The sequence below is a fragment of the Fundulus heteroclitus genome, chromosome 4, assembly GCF_011125445.2.
Source record: "Fundulus heteroclitus isolate FHET01 chromosome 4, MU-UCD_Fhet_4.1, whole genome shotgun sequence".
In the NCBI taxonomy this organism is placed as follows: Eukaryota; Metazoa; Chordata; class Actinopteri; order Cyprinodontiformes; family Fundulidae; genus Fundulus; species Fundulus heteroclitus.
The window spans coordinates 22,221,848-22,249,838 of NC_046364.1; the positions used below are offsets into that span (position 1 = coordinate 22,221,848).

Sequence of the window (27,991 nt, forward strand, 5' to 3'; positions counted from 1 at the left end):
GGTTCTCTCCGGGTACTCCAGCTTCCTCCCATGGTCCAAAAACATGACTGTGAGGTTAATTGGCCTCTCTAAAATCTCCTTAGGTGTGAGTGTTTGCATGAATGGTTGTTTGTCCTGTTTGTCTCTGTGTTGCCCTGTGACAGACTGGCGACCTGTCCAGGGTGTACCCCGCCTCTCGCCCAGTGAACGCTGGAGATAGGCACCACCAGGGATAGACGTGTTAGAAAATGGATGGATGGATGGATGTCTGTGTGTGTGTGTGTATGTGTGTGTGTGTGTGTAGTCTATTGGCTACTGATCTTCCACATTAAAACAAGTCAGCTGAGGCAGTTCAGGAGTCCGATAAGTATCGTCTTCTGGGGGCCACCCTTTGAAGGTGTTCAGGACACGTTCCACTGGGAGGAGGTCCAAGGGGACCAGGACTTGCAAAAGTCCTTTCTGGCCTCGGAGTGCCTTTGAACACACTACTGTTTGTGTGTCATTCCTAGACCTGACACCTGTGGATGGATGGCTTGAACAGCCGATTGATCAGCTGCATGCCTGTTAAAATATAATAAATCCTTCTGGGTACTTGCTTACCGCCTTGGTACATGGCAGTATATACCGCCACTTTTGCTGAAGAAGATTGGTTTCGACAAGATGACACGAACCTCTTCTTTTGAAAGGTATGACTTTGTAAATTCTCTAAAGATACCGCTAAAGCGATTTCTTGGAAAAATGATGTTACCACTTAGTTCTCCCTGATCTTTTAATAGAGGTGTTAATTCCTTCATATAAGAAACCAGATGAAGTGATCCTTTTATCTGGAGCTGAGCAGCAGCCTGCCTCCTGGTGGTGCTGTCGTTCTACCACTACGGGCTCCGGATTTGATCAACGCCTTCCTGCCAGCTGTTGGAGCAATCTTTCGGGAATGCAAAAAATCCACACGAACGGCATCTTGAATAGATCTCATCCATTGAACGTAGCATTATGGAATCAGATAAGCATGCACCCTGAACTGATACTAACAAAGCTGGTGGATGTGGTGGAAGAAGCCCTGTTTACACTGATCCTGCTGGAGGTTTGCTTATGTCGATGTGTGTGTTTATTCTCAGTGATGATCGATTTTAGCATGTAAAATATGCGGCTCACTAGGATCTATCATCCAAGCATATCAGGATAGTTGTTCTGAAATATTTATACCACGTGTGTAGACCCCTGGGGGGGGCAGAAGACCACATCACCGGAGCCAAAATGCACAGGGGCCACATTTGAAGGTCACATGTTTTAAAAGGACGCCGCGAGCTTTTGGGCTGGACAAATGCATGATGACAGCACAGGGGAAGGGTGAGAGGGGGGGGGGGGGGGGGGGGGTGTGCACGGGAAGAGAGACAAAGCAGAGAAACGCTGCGAGGACTCATTCAGACGAGTGACAGTCGGCCTGGACGTGCGCTATCTCAATTTATTTTGCTCATAAGTGGAACAGGAATTTGTCAGCCTTGAATCCCGAGCATTCAACCGGGTTCAAACAATTCAGCGAATGAATTATCCCCGGAGCACCTTTTCATGTTAATATCCACCACGGCAAAGCGAAAAACACTGTTTATTTATTTATTTTATTTATTTTCCCCTGCTTGTCACAGAGTGCATCTTACCTTGACGAGACGTTTCCAGCGCGTGGGCCGCGCGTCGTCTTTATGTCTCTTGCTTACAGTGAGAGGGAAAAGACTCGCCTCGAGGATGTGAGTAAGCTCCCATTTAATTCAACAGAATGAAATTATACAACCAGTGGTTAAAATCATACATGAGTCTAACACGGGCTACGTCTGTCACTCAGGGAGAAGGCTTGTGCTTGTTTTACACACCCGGGTTGTGGAGAAAGAGAGAGAGAAAAAATAGACATGTTCTCCCATTAAAAGATGCAGGGTCGGGGGGAGTTGTTGCTGTTGTGACACGTAGCGTCTCACCGATAAGAACTTTATATTCCATATACAATCATTCATGATCTAAAGCATCGCACATCACTAAGCTAACAGGGCTTCACCTATTTTTCTTACCCGGACGGGACAGTCTCTTCATGTGCTCGTCCTGAGGAGAGAGTGACGCGTATCCTCCCTGTTTGTGTGAGGTAACCATGGAAACTACATCATCATTATATTGATATTATATTGATATAATGTCGTAATCCTTATATCTCATCAATCAATCACTTTCGCTCCACTGATAATCCACTTCTAAAAAAAAAAAGAAGAAGAAGAAAAAAAAAACTCACTCAAGCAACAATTTGAACAAACGAAAGAGTGAAAAGCCAAGCATCACCATGAGGCTGGATATAGTTGGGTTTTAACAGTACAGTACACTGAGCAAAAAGACAAATTAAAAGGATATAAATTATTTCGAAGATGCACTATAGATCATATATCATATATTTGTGCCTGGCAGGTGAATAAATGGAACGGTCTGCCCTGTAGCATGTCTCAGTCCAGTCCCATCTCTCCCCAGAGTCACCGTCTAGCCAAACGGAGAGAAAGTCGGGCTCTGCATGCCGGGACGTCCTCCAAGAAGTCTCAGATGGAAGCAGAGATTAAATGAGTGTAGGAGTGAAGAGACTTCGTGTATTTATGCTGCCTTCACTCGAAGTCCCTCTGAAGTATCGAAAAGATGAGTTGTTTGGTCCATTTTGTCGCTTTAACGTTACTCAGGGTTAAATCGTCCATTCTTGCCAAAGCTCCGTGTGAGTTTGAAACAGGCCTTTGAGTGTTGACCCTAATAAACAAAAAAGTCTCTTGAAGAGAGGTGTGGGAGGCGGGGGTGGTCTGTCTATGCGGGACTTTTGTCCTTCTGTTTTCTCCTTCTTCCAGAAGGAAAAGGGAAGGTGTGGTTTTCCTGTTTCCCTTCCTGCATCTAGAAGTCCATGGATATGGAGCGCTGCTGCGGGTCAACTATGGTGGCGCTGTTGCGAGCGCTGTTGCCTCGAACGCTGAGGGTTCCGCAGGCGCCTGCCATCCCTGCGCCGATGCCTCCGGCTATGCCGCTGGGCCCCGCCATACTCACTCCGCCTACCATGCCCATCCCGCCGGCCATGGACACTCCTCCTGTAATCCCCACGGCTCCTCCGATTCCTCCTCCGGCGATTCCCGACGCGCCGCCTCCTCCCATCGCTCCGCCGCCAGTCGCTCCTCCTCCCAGTCCCACGGCGCCACGGCCATAGATCTCGCACGGAATCTCCTCTGTGACGCGGTCCTCGATGACCTGCTGGTCGCAGTCATGAGTCTGTGCGTGCTGCTTGTAGCCGTAGCAGCTCTTCTTGTAGGTGGAGGTGGAGTTGAACGTCTTCATCGGAGGGGGCTTGGAGAAGTCGTTGTGGTAGGACAGTTCCATGGAGCTCAGGGTAGTTCTGCTGTGCTTCATGCTGCCGCCGCCAGCGACCACCGAGCCCTGGGAGCCGCAGTGGTGCTCGTGGACGCAGCGGGACATGGTGGAGGAGCGACGCACCTTATGGAAGCTGTCCATCTCCTCGGACAGGTCCCCCAAGTCTGAGGACATCTCCTTGTCGCGGAGAGAGAAGAGCTCGTAGTGGGGCGGGTCGAAGACCTCCTGGAAGCCGGCCTTGTTGAAGACACCAGGGCGCCGGACCACAACCTTTAAAAGACCGTGCAGACCATTACAGTTCTGGACATGGAAACGCTTGAGACCAGCATAAATACCACAAAATACCACTATAAAAGGGTTACTTTACTTGCTGATTATAGGAAGTCTGAATATAGGAAAGAAACATCAGCGTATGGTGACCATCAATCAGATCTGATAACCTGGAAAACGTTATGAACTCAGTTTTAAGTGGATTTTGTTCAAGGTGTAAGTCTAAAGTAGCCTCGTGAGACCATCCTGATCTCGCGAGCTTTCAAGGTTTCACTCGCAGATCAGTCTGGCTACTCTCCGTTAAAGAAAATTTGGAGCCGTTCACCAAACGAACATCCAATCAGCGTTGGCTTTGAGGCGGGTTGAGGTGTGACGCAACGGGAAGCGCGTCAGTTCAGTCTAAAGAACATGGCAGCTTCAGCCGATGAAACTAGCGTTAGCGTGGCTATCGAGCAAGTTTTATCGGAATTACAGAGTATTTCTTTGCTGAGCTAACGAGCCTTTACCTGCAGCAGCAAGAGTAGCTTGGCTTGTGGTTGTGTTTTCGTCGTCGCTCTGTTACGAGCGACGACGAATCTGATTGGTTCATTTGGCCCGTCTATCACCAACATAGGCCAATCAGCTAACCAGTATTTTCGCCCCTTCCCAAAATTACTTCAACGGAAGGTTTCCAGATGGATATGCGGAGCAAATCTATCTGGCGGAGTCAGGTAAAGTCTAAAGTGTTATTAAAAAAAAAACTCTTTAGGTTCACTCAGACGGATCTACTAAATTAGTGTGCCCGTTTAGCGAAAACGTGTGAAATCCACTTTTGTCTGTCACATACTGTCTCTCTGCGCTGACTCCCTGCATACATTAATGCGAGGCATTATGCATGCAGTAATGAGAAAAGGTCCATATTTTTAAAATGAATGCTTATTAAAACTTAATGCTGTTTTTAATACGCACTTAGCACTTAAAATGCAACGTCTCCTGAAAGCTGCTGGTAATTACAGCAAGACAGAAGAAACAGGGAACAGCACAGCCTGGTGGCACGAATGCCATAGAAAATATAAATCATCAAATCAAAACGTGAAAAAAAAAAAAAACAGCTGATATTGTTGATGATTTGTGCAAACAAATTCTCCAGTCAGTGTGTGAAATCTGGTTGTTGCTGATTTATATTAAGAAACAAAAACGTCTGATGAGAGAATCATCTAGATGTTAATAAACAGAACTTAAACAGTTATGTCTGTAAATAAGACGCCATCATGCAACAAGGCTTGAGCACGCTGAGGATAGTCTGCCACGTGGCATTTTAACAAATGCCATGTTTTTATGTTAGTACTGGAAATATCAGGATGTACTAATGACAGTCAAGAAGGAACCAAGTTTCTTTTTTAATTCTGACAATATATTTTAAATTAATACAAAGCACATCTGTATAGGTTGTTTAGTCATCATCATATTCGTTTGATCCGATGCATTTTTATCTGCAATCAAAGCTTGTTATCTTTACTTAAGTTTACTCTGTTCAATGATTTAATCAATCCACCATCGCTTCTGAGAAAACAGCAATATACCAACGGGCTTTCGCAAAGATGCAGAGGTTAAATATTCATTGGCACTGCATCCCACAGATGTGCACATTTTCAGTTTGAGTTGTTTTAACGCGCTACAAATCAGCTAAAACTGAGGATCTGTTCGTTAGTCCTCAAACGCTCTTCTACAAACCCACAGCAGGATGACATCTTTTCCACTACAGGTAAGGGGACTACTGCTAATGATGATGTCACCAAACCTTGCTTTAAAAATAGCTGAACTATCCCTTTTAAGAAGGTAGAAAAAGAATAAATCTTGAAACCACACAGAAGTTCTGTTTGAACAAAGAGTTTCTAATGGGTCTGGTGTCCTCTGACATGAATGCCCTTTTTTATCATAGCCTACACTTCACCTTCAACGCATCTATGATCCTTAACTCATATTACTTTTTTCATGTGCAAACTTCATAACGTACTTGTAGGACCAAAAACAAAAATAAAAAGACTCACCTTTTTCCTGGGCTGCTTCATTTGGACCAAAATGGAGATAATAAGAAGAACAAGAACTATGCCTGAGGAAACTCCGATAAGAGTCCCGTGGGTCTTAGTGATCTGATGGAAAAGCCCCTTGGAACGCTTCTCTGCAAGAGGAGGAGAGAACAAACAAGATAAAAGTAAAGCAGAAAAATGTAAGTACAGAACCACCAAGTGCTGTGAGAATGTATTTATCTCCTGTCAGATTTTCCATTTGCTCTTTTGTCACACCTAAATGCTTCAGATCATCAAGTAATTTCATATCAGCCAGAGATCCATGAAAAAGTAATTTCCCCCTAAAGTCTAATTACTGCTTGTGCCATCCTCCGTGCCGCTGAATGATGCTGATCGCTGGGACTGGAAGCCTTTCGCGTTACACTGTGGAGGAATTTTGACCCAGTCTTCATATTAATTCAGTCACTCTGGAAGATTTTAGACAATGATCATTGTCCTGCTTCCTAACTCAAGCGCACTTGAGCTACAGATGATGATGGCTAGATACCTTCCCTCTGGATTCTCTGATAGACAGCAGCATTCTCGGTTCTCTCATTTGCAGCGAGTCGTCCGGGTCCTGAAGCAGCAACGCAGGCCTGACCATCACACTACCACCACCGTGTCTGCCTGTCAGTGTCTCAACCTTTCCTGAAATGCTGTGTTTTGTATGACGCATATCAGTCCACAAAATACATATATAGCCAGAAGTCTTTTTTGTCTGGAACAACCATTCAAGTTTTTAAGTGAGCGGTTTGGTTCAGTCTGGGTTTTTATGTGTCCTCCTGGATGAGTTGATGCAGTTGTAGAGTCATTTTGGTTGATCGGCCATTCCTGGGAATATAATATATATTTATAATATATAAATTGGTTTGGAACCCTTTCCACACTGATATCAGAGGGTTTGTTCCTCATATGTTCTTGAATTGATTTACATCAGGGCATGAAGCGTTACTTTTTGAAATCTTTTAGCCCACTTCATGTTGTCAGACAGGTTCTATTTAAAAGCTTTTTGATCCTACCGGCCTGGCAGTAATTATATATTCAGCTTTACAAACAAATGTGGTAAACGCCAGCTCCTTCATGGTTTCATTTTAATCTTTTAATTTTAATCTAATATTAAAACCAGTTTGATGATCTGAAACGTTAAAGTGTGGCAAAAATGCAAAGACAGGGGAAATCTGTGAGGGGGAAAGTGTGTTTTACAGAGCTTTAGAAATAAAAGCACATTGAAATCAAGCACATCATCATCATCGTCGGCGTGAAATAGAAAGCAGAGCCCGGCTGGTCACCTTTGCAGTGATTTTCATCCCACGGGTAGACACAGTTCTGAATCCCATTGCACACCAGGGTGTTGTTAATACACATGTTGCTGTGGCAGAAGAACGTATTGGCCGTGCAGGGAGCTGCAGGCAAGAGACAAACAGAGAAAATGGAACATAGTGGAATAAATCTGAATAAAAGATGACTCGAGTGTGAAAAAAGAACCAGGAGATATTTTGGAGATGATAAAACAACATTAGCACTAACAGAAGAATACTTTCGCAGCAGAAATCTCCTGGGGCCTGTAATGAACGACAAATGTTATAATATTTGTAGAAATGCTGAAGGTCTAATGGAGACTGTGCACATGAAGCCATGCATCATCATTTCCCGTAGATGGAGTATCAGGGGATGGATGAGGGGAGGGGATGGCAGCATCACTGAACTGCAGCCATCATGTCAAGGGAGTCTGATTCAGGAGATGGAGCCAGGGAGAGGAGAGAGAGAGTGGAGAATAGCAGGGAGACTGGCGGCAATTTCAGAGGAGGGCTATGGAAAAGATGAAAAGAAAGGCAGAGCTGCTAGAAATGCACACGATGAGGTGCTGCCGGTCCGTCGGGTGCAGTGAGAGGGACCTCATTAAAGCCGCAGTCAGAATGTGAATGCTGGGATGGCGGAGACGCAGGTGACTGACAGCCGGCGCTGGCTGAGGCTGCTGGAGGAAGCTGATGGAGGAGGCTGCTGGAGGAAGCTGATGGAGGAAGCTGATGGTTGGGTGTTTGCACAGGCAGTTTGCTCAGTCCTCAGCTGAGCTAAAAGCAGGCGAGCTGGAATCTGGCTAAGAAGCAGGACCAGTTACTTTGTACACACATATTTTGGGTTAGAAGGGGCTGCAAAACTGACTGGAACAATTGTTTCTGATTTTTTTGCCCCATTTTCATAGTTTAGCTAGTGAAATATATTTCTGGTAAAGTAATTAAGCACTTCAAACAGAAAACCCTGGTCTCTGGGAAGGTGACCCATTTTTATTGGGTCGGGTCTCTGGCCTTGGCATTTCACGAACATCCTTTCGCAGCATAATGAGATTAATAAAACATTTTTTGAAGTGGTCACACTGCAAATTAGCTCCGTTCATTGCAGCCCTGGCTGCGTGTTTAGGGGTGGTTGTTCTGCTCAACGGAAGGCTGATGCAGTGAGAAAAAAAAAAAAAAAACAGGTGTCCACAGTCACTTTCCTGCTGCTGGATTTTTAATTCTGGTTGGTCCGGTACATTTTATTTTCCTTAAGCAAAAGCCTTGTGAAATTATTATTTTGGAAATAAATGTCAGAACTTTCTGTTCTGTCCTGTCTCATTCATTGTAGTCTGACTTCTGCGGTAGGATCTTCTATACCTGCTCAGGGGGTGCCAATGCCAGGGGTCATTGAGCGAGAGGCGGGGCGCACCCCGAACTTGCTGACAGTGCATCACAGGGCCACGCAAATACACACAACCATGCCTGCTCATTCTTATAAGGTCAATATAATAATTTTATATAAATTAATTAACCAGACTGTCACGGGGACCTTCTTTCTGCAAGGCAGAGGTGCTACCAACTGCACCACCGTGCAGGCCCCAGGTCAGAAGCTTATTTTCATTAATGTCTAGAGCACAGCTTTGTGTTGGTGTGTCACATAAAATCCTAATAAAATGCACCAGTGTTTTTGGTTATAACAGGTAAAAATGTGACAAAGTTGAAGGGTGTGAGTACCTTTTCTGATCTGGCACTGTAATTATGAAAATTCTAAATAAAAAATAAAAAAAATCGGATTCTTGTCTAACCCTAATCGACACAAAATCAAGGATCAAAAATGGAAAAACTAGGAGCAGAGAAATTTTCTAAAACCCTTTTTTTCACTGTGGTGAGAGTTCCCCCTCCCTGTGTGCTTTCTCTGACTAACGTACATGTAGAGGAGGGAGCGTGCGTGCGCTGGAGTGTCCTCTCCATCCACGTCTCACTGAGCCCAGCGACGGGATCGCTCCCATTAAACCTTCAGCACTTTTAAACCTTTAACCCTTAAAGAGTGTCTGCAGGGCCTCGACCTCATACCACACAGCCAACAACTCCACGAGCCGCACTCCAGTGTAGCTGCGTGTATGCTTAATAAAGTCTGGCTTACATCTTGTGGGGGCATGTTGAAGGTGATGAAGCGCGAAGGGAAAAACACATCAAGTGGCGAAGATTAATAGTTTCCCCTGACCTCGGAGCAAACTTTGATCCGGTCGCTGACTAACCAAATAAAGTTTGGGAGTCATTCGCCAGCTTTACGACTTCGCAGAGCTCAGCAGTGTGACCAGAATTAATGAGGACCCAAATGGTCTTGAGGACTCTCAGAATAATAAAAAAATATGCGTGCTGAATTTGGAGGCTATTAAGTTCTGCCTGCGATGTAAGGGCTTTGCTGATGAAAATAACATTAACATTCAGGCAGGGTCGGGGATGTGTGCAGGAGAATGTGGCAATTAATATCTCAGCCTATTCAGGCATTTAATGGAAATATTACAGTGTTAACAGGAGCGAGTCTCTCTGCATGGCAATTTCTCCTACTTTGTATCACCTTTGACAGTATTTGTCTGAAGCCGTTTCGTCTTTTAAAAGTGACAAAGCTTGATGTGTGATTTCTATTAACCCCTCTAAGCTCTTCCTTTCACCAGAGTTAAATCACATAATTCTTTCTCTCCTGGTGAAAGTGGCCTGTAATGAGCCCAGTATGATGCTCTGACAGGCACATCAAGATAATATTTGAAGCTTTCAGTTATTTAAAAAAAAAAACCGCAGAGGTAAATAATTGGTTTTCTCGTATCTGCAACCTAAACATGGCACGTATTAATTAGCTTCCTTTGCTGAAACGGCACTTCAGTGTCTGCTGATGACTGCTTATGCAAACAGAAAGCGCGACGTAAGAAATGAGCTGAATTTGTGTCTGTTTCTCTCTGTGGGCAGATAGTTTGGCAGCTGGTGGGCTCTGCACGTTACAAAAAATTAATGGCAATAATGCCTATTCTCAGCATAAAGTCAGATTTTTCTTCAAAGCTAGGGAAACACAGATTTAACCATTTTGAAAATGTAAATTTAAACCTTTTTGTTATGCTCTTTATTGTACAACCGCAAATTCAAGTGAATTTTAAAAGTAGCACATAATTAAAAAGGATACATTGTTTTCAAAGGTTTTTGCAAATAAAAATCTGAGAAATGTGGTGTGATGAAGCAATAATGTGCAGATCCACAAATATTTTGGGAATTAGCTAGCATTAGCAGCCCAAATGGTGCTAATGCTAGCTTAGCTTGTAGCACCGTTCAGCATTTCGTTTCTCCTTCCCGTCTGCCAGGGAAGGTTTCTTTGAACACTTCTGTGTTTATCTTGTCTATAAAGAGGGCCACATGTTTTCTTCTAGGTGTTGTCCACATGTTAGCAGACAAAATCTTCCAGCAGCAGCTCTTAATTTTGGGTGAGAGAGGAGACAGGAGTGTCTCTGTGTGCTGCTGTCATGTAAAGGGGTTATATAAATTACTGTGGCTCATGGCATTCTTCTCAACCGGCTACATCAAACCCCTGGACTCACTGGCACAGCTCCGGACTGATTTAAACCATATCTCACTGGCAGAACAGAATACATTTCACTTGGAAGCGCAAGGTCCCGGCAACACACAATCACCTGCGGAGTCCCCCAGGGGTCAGTTCTTGGCCCCATCCTCTGTATTATTTACATCCTCCCCCTCAGCCACGTCACATTTTACTTTTATGCTGATGGCACACAACTGCACACGAAATCCGACTAACTGTAGCTTCACAAACAGCATGATCATCTTCAACACTCATCGCCTGTCTGGAGGAGATGAAGGTGTGGATGAAACCCAATCTTACCCAGCTGAACACCACCAAAACTAAGGCAATTCTTTTTGGCACCTCACATCAAGTCCAGTCATCCTCCATAACTGGTATAACTTAGCTTTGGTCAGGACATCCCCCGCACCACAACAGTCACCAATCTTGATGTAAGATTTGAGCCACAACTCACCTTTGAAACCATCAAAATCTTTTGCAAGATCTCCTTCTATCATCTCAGAAATATCGCAAAACTTCATTCTGCACTCACCTTAGCTGACACCGAAAAACTGGTCCATGCCTTTGTCTCCTCCAGGCTGGGTTATTACTAGATGAGATCTAGATGAGAGTCTAGTCACACCCATTCTCCACTCACCTCACTGGCTTCCCTTTTCCACCCACAAGTGCATCTAAGGAAATGCACCCCCCACCCCCCATACCTGAAAGAACTATTCAACCCTCTCACTACAACACGATCCCTTTGTTAAAAAAAGCTCAAACTGTCTCCTACGCCCCAGAACTAAGCTGAGCACCATGGGCGATCGTGCCTTCTGCTCGGCCGCTCCTTGGACGTGGAACACCCTCCCTGACCATCTGAGAGAACCGCAGACCATTGAAACTTCTAAGAAAAGGCTAAAAAAAATTATTTTTAGCAGAACTCATTTTAACCTTGCACATTCATGTTGTTGCACTATTTATTTTTTATACTGATGTTTCATCTTGCTTTGATGATCTTACCTGTAGCACTTTGAGGTTAGTCTTAAATGTAAAGTGCAACACAAATAAAATGCATTATTATTATTATTATTATTATTATTATTATTGACTATTCAAATCTGTATCCTTGAATAATTAATTTTTTAGGATTAATTATATTGATACATCAAATATTTTGACAACCCTACTATATAGGCCTATTATCACTGTTACTGATGTATAAGAAAATGTATTAAAAAACAAACAAAAAACAAGCGTTGCTTAGCCTGGTGGGGTCACGTAAAGCAACCCTGCTTTTACTCTCTAACAAACCTCTGATGTTGCTACCAGCCCTGCACCTCTACAAACTTCCTGCTTGTCCGTAACTCTTTGTAAAATGGCTCCAAATCATTCAGATTGCATAGAGAGCATCTGATAAATTTGGTTTGGACTTTGACTGGACCACTCTAATACATAAATATACTTTATCCACTGTAGCTCTGACTGTAGGTTTTTGGAGGTGAACCTCTGGCCCTGTCGCAAGTGTTGTGCAGCTCCTAAGGTTTTTTTTTTCCCATGCCTGTCCTGTGCTGAGCTTCACTTTTCCATCAACTCTGACCAGCTTCCCTGTCCCCACTAATTAATGCATCCCCCCAGCATAACACTGCCACTACCAGGTTTCACTGTGGTGATGATTTGCATGTAGGAAAAAAAGTAATTATGGTATGTCTAATTCCTTATACTTCACAACCATGCGCTATGTGCTGTTGGTTTACCAAAAATAAATCACCACTGAGAAAAAAACATAGATTTTTTTTGGTTTAACAAGTTTAAGAGGTGTGTGAATGATTTTGCAAGGCCCTGTAACTAACTAAATACAAGCAGCCCCCCCCTTTTATGTAATTTGCTGCCATTAAAACACAGGTCCAGGGATAGACAGGAATCCACACCGGATCATGTTTACAACGCTGCCACTCACGGTCAATGTAAGAGGTGAACAGCATGCGGAAGCGGCTCAGTCTGCTTTTCTCGTCGGCCCACATGCGTATGATTCCCACGCCGTTGTCCAGCATCAGGTCGTTGGCCACAGTGCTGCAGAACTTGGCCTTGAGGTTCTCAATGGCGCTGCTGCCATCGTACACAGCCACGAAGTTCTTCTTGCACTCGTTTGAGTGCTCCATCTGGTAATCCATGAAGCGGAGGTAAATCTGAAGGTACACAGGGGGTCACAGTTAAAGCTGATCTACATGATTATTTACATGATTTAAACGTGTAGTAAGTACATATATAACAATTGCTGTGTTGCTCTTTCTACCCAACTCAGTGACTGAGGTAAAATACAATCCGATGCATTTGACTTTGTTTCTTAGCCCTCAAACCTTACACTCCTCAATGTTCCTTGTCATGCTTCTCATCAAAAAGCTCAATCTGTGCCTGATCTGGCAGTGAAATGTTTCTACAGAAGGAATTAGGCTTGACCACAGGGACAGCCTCAAAATTTAGTTGAACGTAAATCCTGCAAGAATTTGTAGCAAAGTGGAACTGAGTACACTGTGGAGACCCCCACTAACATTTTAGTTAAACGTGCATTAGAACATTGCCCCACCATCACATAATATTTTACAGCTGTCTGAAAGCTTCTGTCTTAATGCTGGCCGAATATCAGACCATGTCTCTTCTTTTCACTTGGTCTGCAGCCTCTTGTGGGCCTGGTGTTCCAGCAGTTTGCAGTTCATGGCAGGAGTAAAGCCTGCAATGTGTTTCCTGGGTTATTTCTGAACATCTTAAAATATTTCTTTCATCTGAGGGTGATAGCTGTGATCAGATGGTCACAGCTTGGACACCACTGGGTGTGTCCCATAATGATTCCCGTACATCAACAATGGTTGTGGAGTAGATAAATGCTAACAACTATTCAGAAGATAGCCAGAATTATGTCAGAAGATCGTTGATGACTACAAAAAGCAAGCAGTGGGAAACATAACTTTCTTAGATACATTTAAACAAACATTAGAGGGAATGTATGCATATAGTTGAGCCTACCAACTTGTGCACCAGTTCTTAGTTTAAAAAATCCTGGCATTTGTTTTCTATATGCATTCCAACCTAGAACAAAAAAAAAACAAGACAAAAAAAAAAAAAAAAAAAAAAACAGGACCCTGACTTAATAAAGAACTAATTTCCACTCTGCAGATGATGATATTCCAGCTTCAGAGTACAAGAGAAACACCATTAGACTGGCGGAGCCTTTTAAATGAACAAAATCTTAAAGGGGGAGCTACCCGTATGACAAAATGTGCGGCACATTTAGCACCCGTTTCCTGCAGCTGCTCTTATTGTGCGGCTGAGTGTGCCCCTCTGTTCTTTTTGCTTCATCTACCTAATATCTGGCAGGGAAAGTGAGCGCCTCTGCTGAAGTCGGATCATCGTCACTGTTGCCTCCGAATGCACAGGCTGGAGCGATGCAACATGTCCCCCTGACTGAAGGAAGGGAGAGCCACGCACAAATGTGCACATAGGCGTAAAATATTACTTACACTATGTGACACTTTATTATGTAATCTGGGTGCATCTGTGGTTTTACACTATTAAAGATGTGCATCAATCTGGGCTTATTTTGCGGCCAGTGAGCAGTGCAGGAGTTTGGATGAGTCACGTAGCCATGAGGGAGAAACGGAGCTGCTTTGAATCAAGGCTAGTCTGGCTGTAATTTCGATGAGATTCTTCATATCACCTCATACATAACGGAAGATGTCAGCGAGCTTTCTATCCTGGCTCAAGAACACGCTTCTGAATCTCCAGGGCCGTGTTTTATTTTGAAAGCCTACATGCACCGCTTCACTGTGATACGTCGCTGCACAGTAAACCAGAATGTAAAGAGCAGAGCTCCTTAAGAAGGGGACGGAAAAATCTTAACTGGACAGAGGAGTCGTTTTTGAACTTTTATTGGACTTTTTTGATCCAAAGCGGTACAGTGATGTTTTCCACAAATGTGGATTTTGATTCTTTCTCATTCAAATATGTGTATCTAAAGTTAATTAGAGATCATTAAATTTGCCGTAGAACAGTGTTTGTCTGTGTGATCTGTGATGGATGACATCCCGTTTTGTCCTGGTGGAATAAGATCTATGAAGGAGGAATGAGAGAAAGTATGAAGGACCTACTACATTAATCCTGTCACAGGTGGAATGGCATTAAATGCAGCATGTGTTTTGTGGCTCTGTGAGGAGCTGTTAGAGTGATTAAGGTCTGAAGGTCCATTTAATTTGCCTCGGATCTGGGAATAATGTGACATCCAAGCTGAGCGCTTAGTGTTGGAAAATCATTTGAATTTGCTAATTGATTTGGTGCTAAGTTCCATCAGCGATACGAGCCCATAATGTATTTCTGCCTGTTTTAGGGACAGATAGCGACAGTACAGTACTGGGTGTACCACAAGGTTCTTGAGAGAAAAACGGTCAGAAATGCAGATAAACAGTTGAGTCCAGAAATTTTTGCAAGATATTAAACGTGCAGGCGCCATGTTGAACCTAAACTCAGACTTGGTTGGGGACATCCCGGTCGGAATCATGACTTCAGCAATCATCCTATTTAGATTTTTTTCAACTTTTACAAATAATGCATCATTATTTCGCATCCAATTGGCCTCGGAAGTCGGAGCTTTGATCTGCCCTTGTGGTTAGAGAGCGTTGGATTAACAGGTGGGATTTGTTAGCTGTTGTTGTGATAACACAAGCCAACAAAGTTTTTCTTGCCATATTTACACGTTGAGATAGGAAAGGAGCGTGCTCACAGATAGGCAGGTATGAGATTCTGATGGTGAGTAAACAACATGGTTTCATATGACATTAGACAGCCCACTGTGCACCACAGGTTTATGTGTAGCAGCCATTTTGAAAGTATTTGCTACTTGTTGTCGTGCGAGCTGCTATTAGCAATACAAGCTAATGTAGATCTCAGTGGGCCATCATGAGATTCTGATGTGTGCTACCCGTGAGTAAAAACACAGCAGTTTCTTGGTATTTCACCAACCCCTGATACAAAACCCTCTTCAAAATCTAATTATGTTGTGAAAACATTGTTAGCTGACAGCTGGTCTTTTTGGCAAGAGAAAGAAAAGTGTAGTAGCCTTTCATCAGCCAGCTGACCGGCAGTGGAAAACAACATGTGAGGAGGGCAGCGCTGCTTTACTCTATATGCTCCATATAGGAGCAAATAAAGTAAAGCAGTTTTTCTGGTCTCTTATTAAAAGGATTTTAAATGATGGAACATTTAACTCTTTTTAAACGGAACCCTAAAGTTGTGTTCATGCTTGAAGCATGTACGTACGACATAAGACGCACTGATTATACCACGTGCGACTTTTCCCCTCCGTTGCCAATGTTCTCCTAGACTCTAGGGGGCAGTGTAGGGCTCCTACAGTAAGCGTAAAACACCACCTTACACGTCTTTGTTGCATGAGGAGGCTGCATGGAGGGGAGTGGCTGCTGAAATGACTTAATATAGCCTTGGCTTGTGGGGCAATGCGGAGCTCGCAGATGCGTCCAGCATAAACCAAGTTTAACTGAACCATGCCTACTCACAGATAAATGTTTTACAGCATCATATTTGCCACTGGTTTAATTGGAAAAAAACAACTATCAGACATACTTTCACTACACATTGAATGCATGGCAGCCATGTTGGATAATGAAGTTTGGAGAACTCTGGTAAACATTTTTCTTCTCTCAAGTGGAAACAATCCCTTGCTGGCAGCACTCCTACTAGTTGCTCACCTTAATTTTGCAATGAAATATTTGACAGATGTAAACTGAACATAGACAGGTAATTTCCTTGCTTTATTTCCCTTTCCAGCAGATCTTGGGCAAACAACAGTTGTTGTTTTTTAACCACATAAGATAAGACACTGGGGCACCATGTCTGTTGCAGTGAGCATGCTCATGAGCAATGCTGAGGGTAAATGGCAGCACATCTTCAAGGTTTGAGTTCTGTCCTTTCTGCTGGAAGCCGGGAGAAATGCTCTGAACAGAACCACTGCACAAAGGAATGTACTTTGTCACAATTAGGAGATACTAAACTTTTTCTGTTCTTAATTATACTCAGAGCCTCAGTCTAATTACTGTTGAGGTCTTTGTGGTAAACCTTTAAATCGTTTCAGCTCTGATTAATTTTTTATTAATTTTTTTTAGAACTTATGCCTGTCTGGAGGCTCACTTTTGTGAATCCATGAGCTTTTGTGTTGCTTTCATGTGCTTCATCTCAGAGTCCATGCTGGCGTTTGCCATTTAGAGTAAATTAGAACAAAATGAATGCCCTCAACAGGGGTGTGAAGTGAGAAAAAAATAAACGTCTGTAGAGGATGTGCGTCAGCCTTTTACATCAGCAGCAGTTACTTATACAAGGCTTCCACAGATTGCTTTAGTCAAAACTCCACACCTTTACAGACCTGAATTCTCACAAAATTCAGTTGTTTTTTTAAGCGTAAACACAAAACGTTTGGATGGATGGATGGATGGATGGATGGATGGATGGATGGATGGATGGATGGTCTGGAATGTCTGAGGGTGATAAAATAAGAGTAAAGGAGACTCATTCTCACAGAGGTACAGATCAAACCCCCACTGGTAGCTGTTCTGGTTTCTTCTTTAGATAAAGCGTATTACTGAAGCTCTCCTGAAGGGGCCGAAGCAGCGCAGAAGCCCTGTCTGTCATCACCACCAGGGCCTGACTAATACGGCCCTTTCCCACTGACCTTAGATTGAGGCGGAGCCCTGATGGTCCAGATACAGTCCACAGCATCACCAGGCTTGACTCGCTCTTCCTCCTCCACCTGACTGGAGCGAATAATCCCATCCCATCCTCCGATCTCAAACTGGCAGTCTGCAGGGTGAGAGGATTGACAAAAGAGGTAAGAAGAGAGAGAGAAAAAAGAAACGAGTAAGGAACAGACACTGACAGGGGTGACACGAGCATGAGGAGGATCAGCAAAAATAAAACAACAGGAGACAACAGTGATGTTGGAAAGATGGTAGACGGAGGGACATGCAATGGATTTTTGTTAAGGGGTGAAAAGGATGTAAGCTTCAACTGAAGTGAGCACAGAAGATTATAACAAAGGACAATATAAAGAGAAAGGAACAAAGACAGAGAGGGAGAAGAAAGATAAAAGAGGTGCGTGCCCTTCCGTGGGCTCTTAACCATGCATATGTGCGTGTAGGTACATCCTTTGACTTCATACACAATTACTGGCGTGTCAGGGTGCGTTTTTAGATCATGCAGTCGCGCCGCATTCGGAGGTAGCCTCCAGTGAGCTGCCGAGCACAGAGGAGCGCTTTCAGAACGGAGCGGACGTGAACGAGCGAGGGTCCTACCTGGGATGGGGTTCAGCAGTCCGCCCACGTGCAGATGGAAATCAGGGTCTGAAAATGATCAAATTTGGGAGGGACATTACTCTCAGAGCACAGAGCCGAAACGGGTAAGCGGGAAACTCTTGATAAGGCCCCGCTGAGCCGAGCCACATAGAGCAGGGAGAGGTCCCTTTATCTCTCGCCTGATGGGAGACACTGATTCCTCCTAGGAACGTGGTTTAGATTTAAAGGCCCTTCAATTGAACTGGAACACAGGGGAAGCAAACGAAGGACGTTTATGATCTCTGAAAAATTAAAGAAGCCATAGATAAGCTGTGGATGATCAAAAGTAACAGAGATTCTCCTGGATATCACAGGCTCCTTGCAGTGCAGGGTAATCACACGTAGCTCCCCACCAATCTCACTGAGCAGCTTTGATATAGCAGAAAAGGAGCCCCCGTCTCCCTCTGAGGGGGCTTTGTGGAGTTCACCGCTCACCTGCGATGAAGGTGTACTTAATGCGGAAGCCGAGGCCCTCCAGCTCCTCGTCGCTGGTGAACTTGACCCACATGAAGCGCCCGGTGGAGGTGACCAGGCCCGGGTTCTGTCCCCCGCAGAAGCGATCGATGAGCGGAGAGAAGCCGAACGGCCCGTCGCGTATCTCGATGTGATCAAACTGGCATTGGAACGACAGCTCGATGTAGTAGTTCTTGTCGAAAGCCAGCTGGATCCTTTGTCTGGGGAGAGCTTTGGAAAACACAGGAGAGAAAGGAAAAACAAAGGGGTGAGGGGATCCATGAGAAGAATGTCATTTAATCTAGCTTTTGTAGGACAGAGATGATCTGGATGGGGTTGTGTCACGAAAAAAATAAATCTGTCCTGATTTTGAAAGTATTTCTGCGTCTGACTCCACAGTTGATTCACAAAGTAGGTCTAGCGTTAGGTTTCAGACTTATGTCTAAATCTGTTTTACTACATGGGTTCATTCCCGGTTTATCAGTCTGATAAAGCTACTTTATCTCTATCTGTCAGTTCATATGTTGCCTTATCTACGTTTTATCATGTTATGACCAATGCTTTCAATCTTCAGTGTGTTTATTTCTCATTCAGAGAAGACGGCTCACCCGCTACTACCATCTAATGTAGAACAGATTACTAGATCAATGTGTGCTTCTGTGCTTTTTTGTTTCTCTTGTTGTGTCTCTGTTCTGTCTTCTGTAACCCCCAGTCGGTCGAGGCAGATGACCGTTCATACTGAGCCCGGTTCTGCCGGAGGTTTTTTTTCCCGTTAATGGGTGTTTTTTCTTCCCACTGTCGCTTCATGCTTGCTCAGTATGAGGGATTGCAGCAAAGCCATGTACAATGCAGATGACTCTTCCTGTGGCTCTACACTTCCCCAGGAGTGAATGCTGCTTGTCGGGACTTTGATGCAATCAACTGGTTTCCTTATATAGGACATTTTTGACCAATCTGTATAATCTGACCCAATCTGTATAATATGATTGAACTTGACTTTGTAAAGTGCCTTGAGATGACATGTTTCATGATTTGGCGCTATATAAATAAAATTGAATTGAATTGAATTGAATTATTTGGAGTTTATCTAATAAACCAACACAATGTAGAAGATATGCAATATATATATATATATATATATATATATATATATATATATATATATATATATATATATATACATCCTAGGATTGCACTGCATTCTTGTGGACCAAGATGTATCTCCAGGTATCTGTTGGAGCCACTTCTCCAGTGTGGGGGTTACTGCTCAGAGTGCTCAAATGACCATGGGTACTACTGTTGTCTTCACCTTCCAGGCTCTTTCTAGTTCTTCCCTGAGCCCTTGGTATTTCTCCAATTTCTCGTGCTCTTTTTTCCTGATGTTTCCATCATTCAGGTTGGCCACATCGAAGCTGTCCTCTGATTATCAATGATCACAATGTCCGGTTGGTTGGCCATTGCCATTTTGTCTGTTTGTATTTGGAAGTCCCACAGGATCTTAGCTCTGTCATTCTCCACCATGAGGTGACTCTCATCTTGACCTGGGGTCTCCAGTTTGTATTCTGAACAGAAGTTTCCGTACACTATACCAGCCTCTTGGTTATGGCGTTCCATGTATTCCTTCTCTGCTAGTATGTTGCATCCTGCTCTGAGATGCTGCACGGTTTCTGGGCCCTCTTTGCATAGCCTTGCCTGGTATGGTAGATCTGGGCCTCTGTTGCTCTGGTGCTCAAGGCCTGCTCCTGTGCTGCCATGATCAGAGCTTCAGTGCTGTCCTTCAGCCTAACCCTCTCTAGCCATTGGTAGGATTTGGTCATATCAGCCACTTCAGCTATCTGTCAGTGGTACATCCCATGCAGGGGTTTTTCCTCATGATGGTTCCTAGAGATCCTTCTCTTCCAGCTTCCATTGTCTGAGACATTCACTGAGCATTTTATCCCTTTGGACCATCTTCCTGAGGTATTCTTGGAGCTTGGATGTTTCATCTTCAATGGTGGCCCTGATGCCTCTGCCTCCTTCTTTGCACTCAGTTTACAGCCTGTGGATAAAGGATTTGGGGTGGAATCCACCAGGCATGGTGAGTAGCTTTCATGTCTTAGCATCAGTGGTCTGGATTTCCTCCTTATTACCCCAGCAGGGTATCTGATTACTGGCAAGGCATAGCTGTTGAATGCTATTCTGATGTCCCTGCTGAAGATCCCTGTGGTGTGGATCAGCAAGTCAATGTCTCATTCACTCTTAGCATACAGCTTGATGTCATCCATGTGCAGGAAGGGGCTGATAGTGGCCCTATTTCTGAGTCCGTATCCATAGCCAAACTTGTTGATTTTTTGGCTGAGAGGGTTCAGGCCTATGCAGAACAGCAGAGGGGACAGAGCAGCTCATTGGTATATACCGCATTTGATGGAGATTTGTGCAATTGGATCAAAGCTGGCCTCAAGGGTGGTTTTCCATAGCCTCATGGAGTTGGCAGTGAAGGCTCAGAGTGCTGTTGACCTTGTACAGCTTTAGGCTTTCCAGGATCCATGTGTGTGGCATTGAATCTTGAGCTTTCTTGTAATCAATCCAGGCAGTGCACAGGTTTGTTTGTTTGCTTTTGCAGTCTAGGGCGACTGTTCTGTCAACCACCAGCTGGTGTTTTGCTCCTCTGATGTTTTTACCTACGCTTTTCTGGGCCTCTGTCATGTGTTGATCCATGTGGCCTCTTACCTTAGCAATACAATACACACACGTACGTATGTATGTCTGTCTGTCTGTCTGTCTGTCTGTATGCATGCATGCATGTATGTATGTATGTATGTATGTATGTATGCCAACCACATCATGGCATGTAGTCTTTAGCAGCTAATTGACATATTTTCAGGTAAAAAAAAGAATCAGACAGCAGACTGCATTACTGTGCAATGAATTTGGTTACAGAATGGTGCAATTTGCATTGAAGTCGGAACAGACAGTTCCGGAGAGACGTAAACGATTTGATTTAAATCAGATAAGAAACCTGTGTAACCAGTGGTGTGTTTGTAACATGTAAGAGATTATAACTGTTTTGATGGTTTGTCGATTTTCAGCAGGGGGCGATAGCCCTCACAGCTTTGGGAAAGAAATCCTGATGGAAGTGGGACAAACAGTGCATCGCCCGGGTGGGTAGGGTCAGTGGCAATTTGTGGCCCTTTTCTGGACTCCTGTAGCATAGACGGCAGGGTTCTCCCCAGGCAATTGGGTAATCCTGGCAGGTTTTCCTGATAAACTTGTGGTTTCACTGGATTTTACTGGATTATCACAGTAAAGTTTTTCCAGCTTTTCCAATTTTACTGGTAAATTTTTTTTTTATCATTTATCATTTCACAACCATGAAGTACTTTGTATTGGCCTGTCTGATAAAAATCCCAGTAAAATACATCACAGTTTGAAGTTGGAATGTGACAAAATGTCAGAAATGCAGCTGAATACTTCTTGTACTGAATGGAAAGAACCACGGGGCCAAACCCGTAGAGGGAGCGGCATCCCAGCTCAAGAACGCTGAGTTAAAGCGTGTTCTAGTGATAAAGGGTTCTTTTCTGTTCTTCAACAAGCTTCACAAGAAAACTCTTTTAAACATAATTGTGCTAGGCATTGATGGTAGAATCTTTGGAGGGTTGAGGTGCAGCATTCAAGCAGAGCTTACTAAAGGGTTTGCAAGTCCTAATACACACACACACACACACACACACACACACACACACACACACACGCACACAGACACCGTGGCATCTTCGTGCTGCTGTCTCTGATCTGAAGTTCACCGGTTCAAGCAAATCCGCATGTCTGTGTTCTGAATGGACGCCGGCACTCTAAAACCATTTCCACCCCAGAAACGGAGGAGCCGGGGCAGCGGATGGCTGCCACGGCGGATGATTCGAGCTCAGAAAAGATGACGGTGGTTACCGGGGGGGGGGGGGGGGGGGGGGGAGCCTCTGCAGCGAGACGGGATTGGAGAGGCTGTGCATGCCCAGAAAAGGGAATAAACACTGAAGTCAAGGGTGGATCGTTTTTCCACGCAACTGCAGCAAAATCAACGAAATCATTTTCGTTTGTATCTTATATTTGAATCTGATTCTTAGTATCCTGCTTGAAAGAAGCAGCTTGTATGCATACACTTCTCTCCGGCTCTGTGTTTCTCCCCTTCTCTCTGCATAACTCACACAAACTAATGACGGAGCCCAATACAGAAACAGCAGAATGTATAATCACCCAATCTATTTAGCTGATGAACTTGGTGACATGACACAATCAATGAGGCCCACTAACCACAAATTATGATTACAAAGCTAACTGATTAGCCCCTCTCTGTCTCCTGATGCAGAACGCCGGATGGGGAGCGTGAATGAGAAAAAGACTGAGGCCTTTTCAAGACGAAACAAGAGCGAATGATAGGTCTGATGTGCAGGGCGCCAGGCTCTCTATGATGTTCCAGAAAACCCGGAGCCCGTGACAAGAGTCAGAGCTCTTCCAGCACCAGCAGGTCTGGGCTGGATTGGTCCACAGGTGGAGCACTTGAGCCGCGCGTGCGACCGACTCCCCCCGCCGTGGCAGAGAAGCACGCTCGTCTCATCTGCACGGAGAGCGGCGCCTCGGCATCACAGACAAACAGCTCATCAGTTTAGAAAACGCATCACCCAGACCCCGTCTCCTATAGCTGCTAACGATCGTTTCCATTATGTCGCCCGTGCGCCTCCAAATTACTGATTGATGCGACATTTGTGGGAGCACTAAAGCTGACGAGGATGGTTACAATTCAGCGATGAGCCACTAAAGCCCAGTTCTGCAGCAGATGTTCGACTCTTTTATGTGTCCCTCAATAAGCAAAATCTTTTTGGCACGTCCTGAGCGTGGAGATGAAAAGAGAGAACTCCGAGCGGGGAAGGAGTCTGGCTGTGGGGAGGTGCCGCTCTGTCATATTTTACCGGCGCCGCGAAGCAAATTCGGAATGGCTAAAAGGAGAAAGTGATGCTCATCGCCCTCCAGCGACAGAGCAGAAAATCAGATCAGGGCGAAGTTAAATAAAACAATATCAGTCAGGCTGAGGGGCGTTTAACTAAAAGGAGGGCAACTGATGCAGCAGAGCGGAGGAGGATTCAAAGGGCCAGGCTTTACCTTCCAGAATGTAAACACACTCCTTGTTGGCAGGGTAGTTGCTGGGGTAGTTGGGTGACATGAACACGCCGCCATTGATGTTGCGGACCCACGTGCCGCAGTCGTTTTGGTTGGAGCCCTGGCCGCCAGGGTCGCCCGGTGAATCTAAGGGCCGAGGAGAAGAAGAGAGGAGGGGGGAGAGGGCTTATTGAATCAGTGGATCAATGAGGGAATGATTGCACGATGACGACGGCGAGAGGATCAGGGGAAGGGACAGCTAGTGGAAACAAAAGAGCAGGTAGGGAATAAAATGGCAGCGGGAAGATTGAGGTAAGGGAGAAGAGGATCGTTATGGAGGTTCAAAAAGTGCCACGATTCAATCAGACCTAATATAGGTCAGAAGCTAATTCAAAGATAATTGATCTGATACTTGAAAAATGTAAAAAGTAAATATCAGAAGCTATTTCATTTATAAACAGCATATATCATTGTTTTACTGATATTGTAGCTATCTCATGGCGGCACTTATTCATGAATGTATCGTGTCCGTCAGGCTTAACCATCAAAATTGGGGGTGAAGCTAAAACTGCTGGGGTCAATATAATTGGTCTGAAGCTAAGTTGCCGTGCAGCTGAGCCAATCAGATGCCAAGGTCTGTTTAATTAGCCGCAATGACGGATCAAATTATCCTATGCTGCACAGTACATAACTCAATATGAAAATAATGAGTCAGATTTGTATATAATGACTTTACATTTTAATAAATTGATTCAAAATGTAAGTATTTGTGTGTTTAATATGTTAGTCATGCAATAAAAAAAAATAATTGAAGAATTTATTAGTTACACTGTGGCACTTTCTGCACTTCCTAGCTACGTGTTATGATACAACATACTGGCATTAAACATGCGGAGCAGCCTTCCTGTGGCTCACCTTTAGTTCTCTGCGCCAGTGCAAAGGCCTCTTCTATTAGCAAGAAGAGTATCCACGCTGTAAAACAGAGATATCACACATTACTCCTGGGCCTCATAATAACGCATTAATAGGTGTCAGATCATCAGTAGGAGGGAGAAATCACTCGCACCACAAAGGACATGCGTCTGTGATCCAATGAATTTTATGAAAATAGAATATTGATTTATAGTATTTCCAATGCTGTCTGTGACTGAACTGTTTACATTTACTAAAGGTCAGAGCTGTCAGAGGTAAGACAATAATATAATCCATTCAGGAGGAGACTGTCTCGGTAATGCCACCGTATTCACATGATGCAGTTATGGAAACTATCAACATTATACAAAGAGAAATGTGGGATGCTGAGCTATTAATCACATAATAGACATAAATGACCAGACATTTTATTAATATTTCAAACTTTAACTCCTACTAAGGATAAGCACATTACAGCTCTGACAGCGTGGCTCCTTCTTTCCTTTTCAGTGATTTTAAAGTCAATGTCTTCTTTCTTTTTTTGCCTTAAGTCACAGGAATACCAATAGGACTCTCTGTACCACGATGGAGGGTCTTAGATGGATACCTGAATGCCTTTCAGTAATGTTTAGGGACTGGCAGACAGCTTGTTGTGATTGTGAGGCTGCATGGCCAACTGCTGTGGGGGCAGCCAAGCTGATCAATTGAAGATGCATGAAATGCAGCATGATTGGAGCAGGAGCAGGAGCAGGAGCAGGAGCAGGAGCAGGAGCAGCCAACAACTGCACCACTGCGCTTTCGCCAAAATGCTCCTGCCTCGGATGTCAGAACGGATCCCCCACAGCTCCAAGCACACGTGCAGCTACCCACCATCAGGTTAAGGGTGCATAAGCGGCGCTGAGTTGTGTCGCCTCGAATGATGCCTTTAATGCAAGTTGGATATGTTGCGCTGAAGTGCACCAAGAGAGAGAGAGCAGAGTACCAGACCTCAGCCACTAAGTGTTGATGTTGCTGTGTAGAATTGGTCTATAAAGGACTGCTGGGCGCCAGACCTTCGCCAGATTCGTTTGTTAAAGAGAAAATAATAATGGCTTTTTTTTTTTTTTTTTAGCCATGTCTACTGTTGCCCTCCAGAGATGGTGGTGTTTTTGTTTTTGACTACTCCTACAGAAGCATGTTTGAATCCAGCTGGACCTAGCAGCGGCGCTGGAGCTAACATCCTTCCAGCCAGATGACAAAGCGCTGCGTTTGCTGCAAAACTTTTCTCCTGACGCCGTGGTGCGCGTTTGACTTAAACAACCGACGTAGTACCAGACCCCCCCCCCCCGTATGACACTGCTGCCACCTTTTGGGCCAGTGCAGTCGGTCACCATGGCGACTGAAAGCAGGCATGAGAAAGGAGGAGGCTGACCAAGGATTCCTGGGCATTTCTGAGGCATGTTCTCAGCAGGCCTGCTGCTTTATGGCCATCAAGTGCTCTCCCATTAAGCTCTGTTTGATCTCCTGCATCTGAAGCAAGACAAGAGAAACTGTATTTTCTTTCATTGTATTGCTGTTCATTTTTGCAAAGCAGCAATTCATTTCCTGTGTGATAATCCTGCCAGTTTCTTGCAACGCAAGATGACCGAGTGCAGTTGTAGAAAACAGTGAAAATGAGTGATTCAGTTTTCAACGCCAAAGGTTGAAACGTCAACAGATCCGTGGCCGACGGCCGCACAGTGAAGCTGAAACTATTAGCTCTGTGCAAATTCAGGCTAAACTCTGAAAAGGCTCCGACGGCTGTGCAGAGAAGTAACAGCTTATTTGAAGAAAAGTCGTGTTAGCTGCGGCTCGGTTGCAGTGACGGTTTTAGCTCTGCTTGCAGAAGATGGGGCACAAGTACAACGTCTACTGACCAGTGCATGGAGAGGTAGTTCATCAAAGATTAATGGACATGGATGGCAGGATAACGAGATTAAGTTAGGGCATTAAAACTGACTGGATTGCTAAAACTACGCAACTGATGGTTCTTTTAAAGACCGTTTTAAAACCTCGGGTCCAACATAAAGGACCTGTCCACTGCTACCAGAAACATAAAGCACCCACAGTACACCTGGGCAGGATCTGACTGAGGCCAGCCCATGATACATGTTGGACTAGAGATGTTCACTGAGAGCATGTGGCATCTTCTGACGCTGCCTTGTTCCGATAAGATGCTGTCGACCAAATTCCCACTGAGTCTGTAATAGCTTGGCCCACTCGCACTGAATGGGAGAGCGATGTGGAGTGAGAGCGCTGCCTGATCGCACCAAGGAAGGAAGGAAGGAAGGAAAAGACGGCTGATGGAGGAGGAGGGTAGGAAAGGCAGAGGGTGCAGCAGGAACTCCAGTCGGAAACAACGGGACCAATGAGAGTGCGCTATGATTGAGCTCGTTTTGAAATGCACACATGTGCACTGCCCCCCCCCCCCCCGGGCTCCAGGATCCTCATTAGCTCCATCTCCATTATCTCGTAGGTGGGAGAATGAACTACCACGAACACATGCAGGGAGAGCGGACCGCCCAGATGGAGGCGCCAGCTCGCTGAAGGAATCTGGAAGCTCTCACCGAAACCTTTTATTCACAATGCAGGCCACCGTTCAGGTACGTTGTTCACCTGGAAATGTAATGAACCCAGAGGGAAAGGCGAGCCGTTTCAGCTTCCAAACCAGTGGTCGTCTTATTAAACTAGCATTATTTGTGTGGCGTCTGCAAGATATTCTGTAACGTTATCAAAATAAAATGACAGGCTAAATAGAACTGCAGCTGCTTCGGGAGATCAGCGTGTTCATTTGTGAGAAACAAATCCACGTTTAAGTCATTTATAAAAGCGAAGCAACAATTAGTGAAACATGCTGCAGCACGTGCGCCCTCTGTTCTCCAACAGCTGAGCTCATCATCCTATCCCAGCGAGAGAAGTGTTTCCTGACCTCGTTTTCATGTGAACGAGGAGGAAAAATTACCGCCGGTTCAAGCCGGCTATTCTGGGTCATGTCACTTCCTTTCTTCATCACTTCTCACTTTGACTTACAAGCTGAAATGTAAGGCTGGGGGAAAAAAGGCCACCGCAGCCATCTGTCACACAACGCTGAAACAGCTGAAACTGTGGCCCTGACGATGGATGGCTGACTTCATCCACAAACACGCTCCATCTCTAACGAGGAACCCTAACACAACGGGGCCCACTGAGCTCCTTGCATACACACCAGCATCATTTCATTTCCTGCACAACTCTAATAGATAGCGGGGCATCACCAGGCTGTCAAAACAGCCGAGCTTTAAAAAAATCTGCTCCATGGTGACATGATTGCATCACGTCATTTCTGCAGACTTGTCAGCCGCACACCTGCGCTGCTGCTTTTAGCCCGTCCTGGGTTTTAGATCTGATGACAGCAGAGGCGGCTGAACTCCTCCTCTGTCCAAAATCCTCCTTAATGGATAGTTAGCTGTGGCCGCAATGATATGCATGATCAGAAAGCCATGCATCCTCACCACGTTGATTTCAAGTTGCTCATCGGTGCTAAGAGGCGTAAAGTGTGCCTACAAAATGAAAGGCGACAGCCTGGACTGCTGACACAAG

General features: G+C 44.6%; 1 protein-coding gene across 1 annotated transcript in view; it reads right to left on the minus strand.

The window, feature by feature from the left end:
• Nucleotides 1–1,715: 1,715 nt before the first annotated feature.
• LOC105934120 (neuropilin and tolloid-like protein 2) overlaps nt 1,716–27,991 on the minus strand; it is a 28,603-nt gene continuing 2,327 nt past the window's right edge. Inside the window, exons 2-10 of the mRNA XM_012873970.3 lie at nt 24,398–24,454; nt 23,486–23,629; nt 18,335–18,583; nt 17,861–17,908; nt 17,242–17,369; nt 12,469–12,697; nt 6,959–7,072; nt 5,652–5,782; nt 1,716–3,621 (exon numbers count right to left, since the gene is read on the minus strand). Coding sequence (XP_012729424.1) covers nt 2,884–3,621; nt 5,652–5,782; nt 6,959–7,072; nt 12,469–12,697; nt 17,242–17,369; nt 17,861–17,908; nt 18,335–18,583; nt 23,486–23,629; nt 24,398–24,454 — 1,838 coding nt within the window. The 3' untranslated portion in view covers nt 1,716–2,883. The remainder of the gene's footprint in view (nt 3,622–5,651; nt 5,783–6,958; nt 7,073–12,468; nt 12,698–17,241; nt 17,370–17,860; nt 17,909–18,334; nt 18,584–23,485; nt 23,630–24,397; nt 24,455–27,991) is intronic.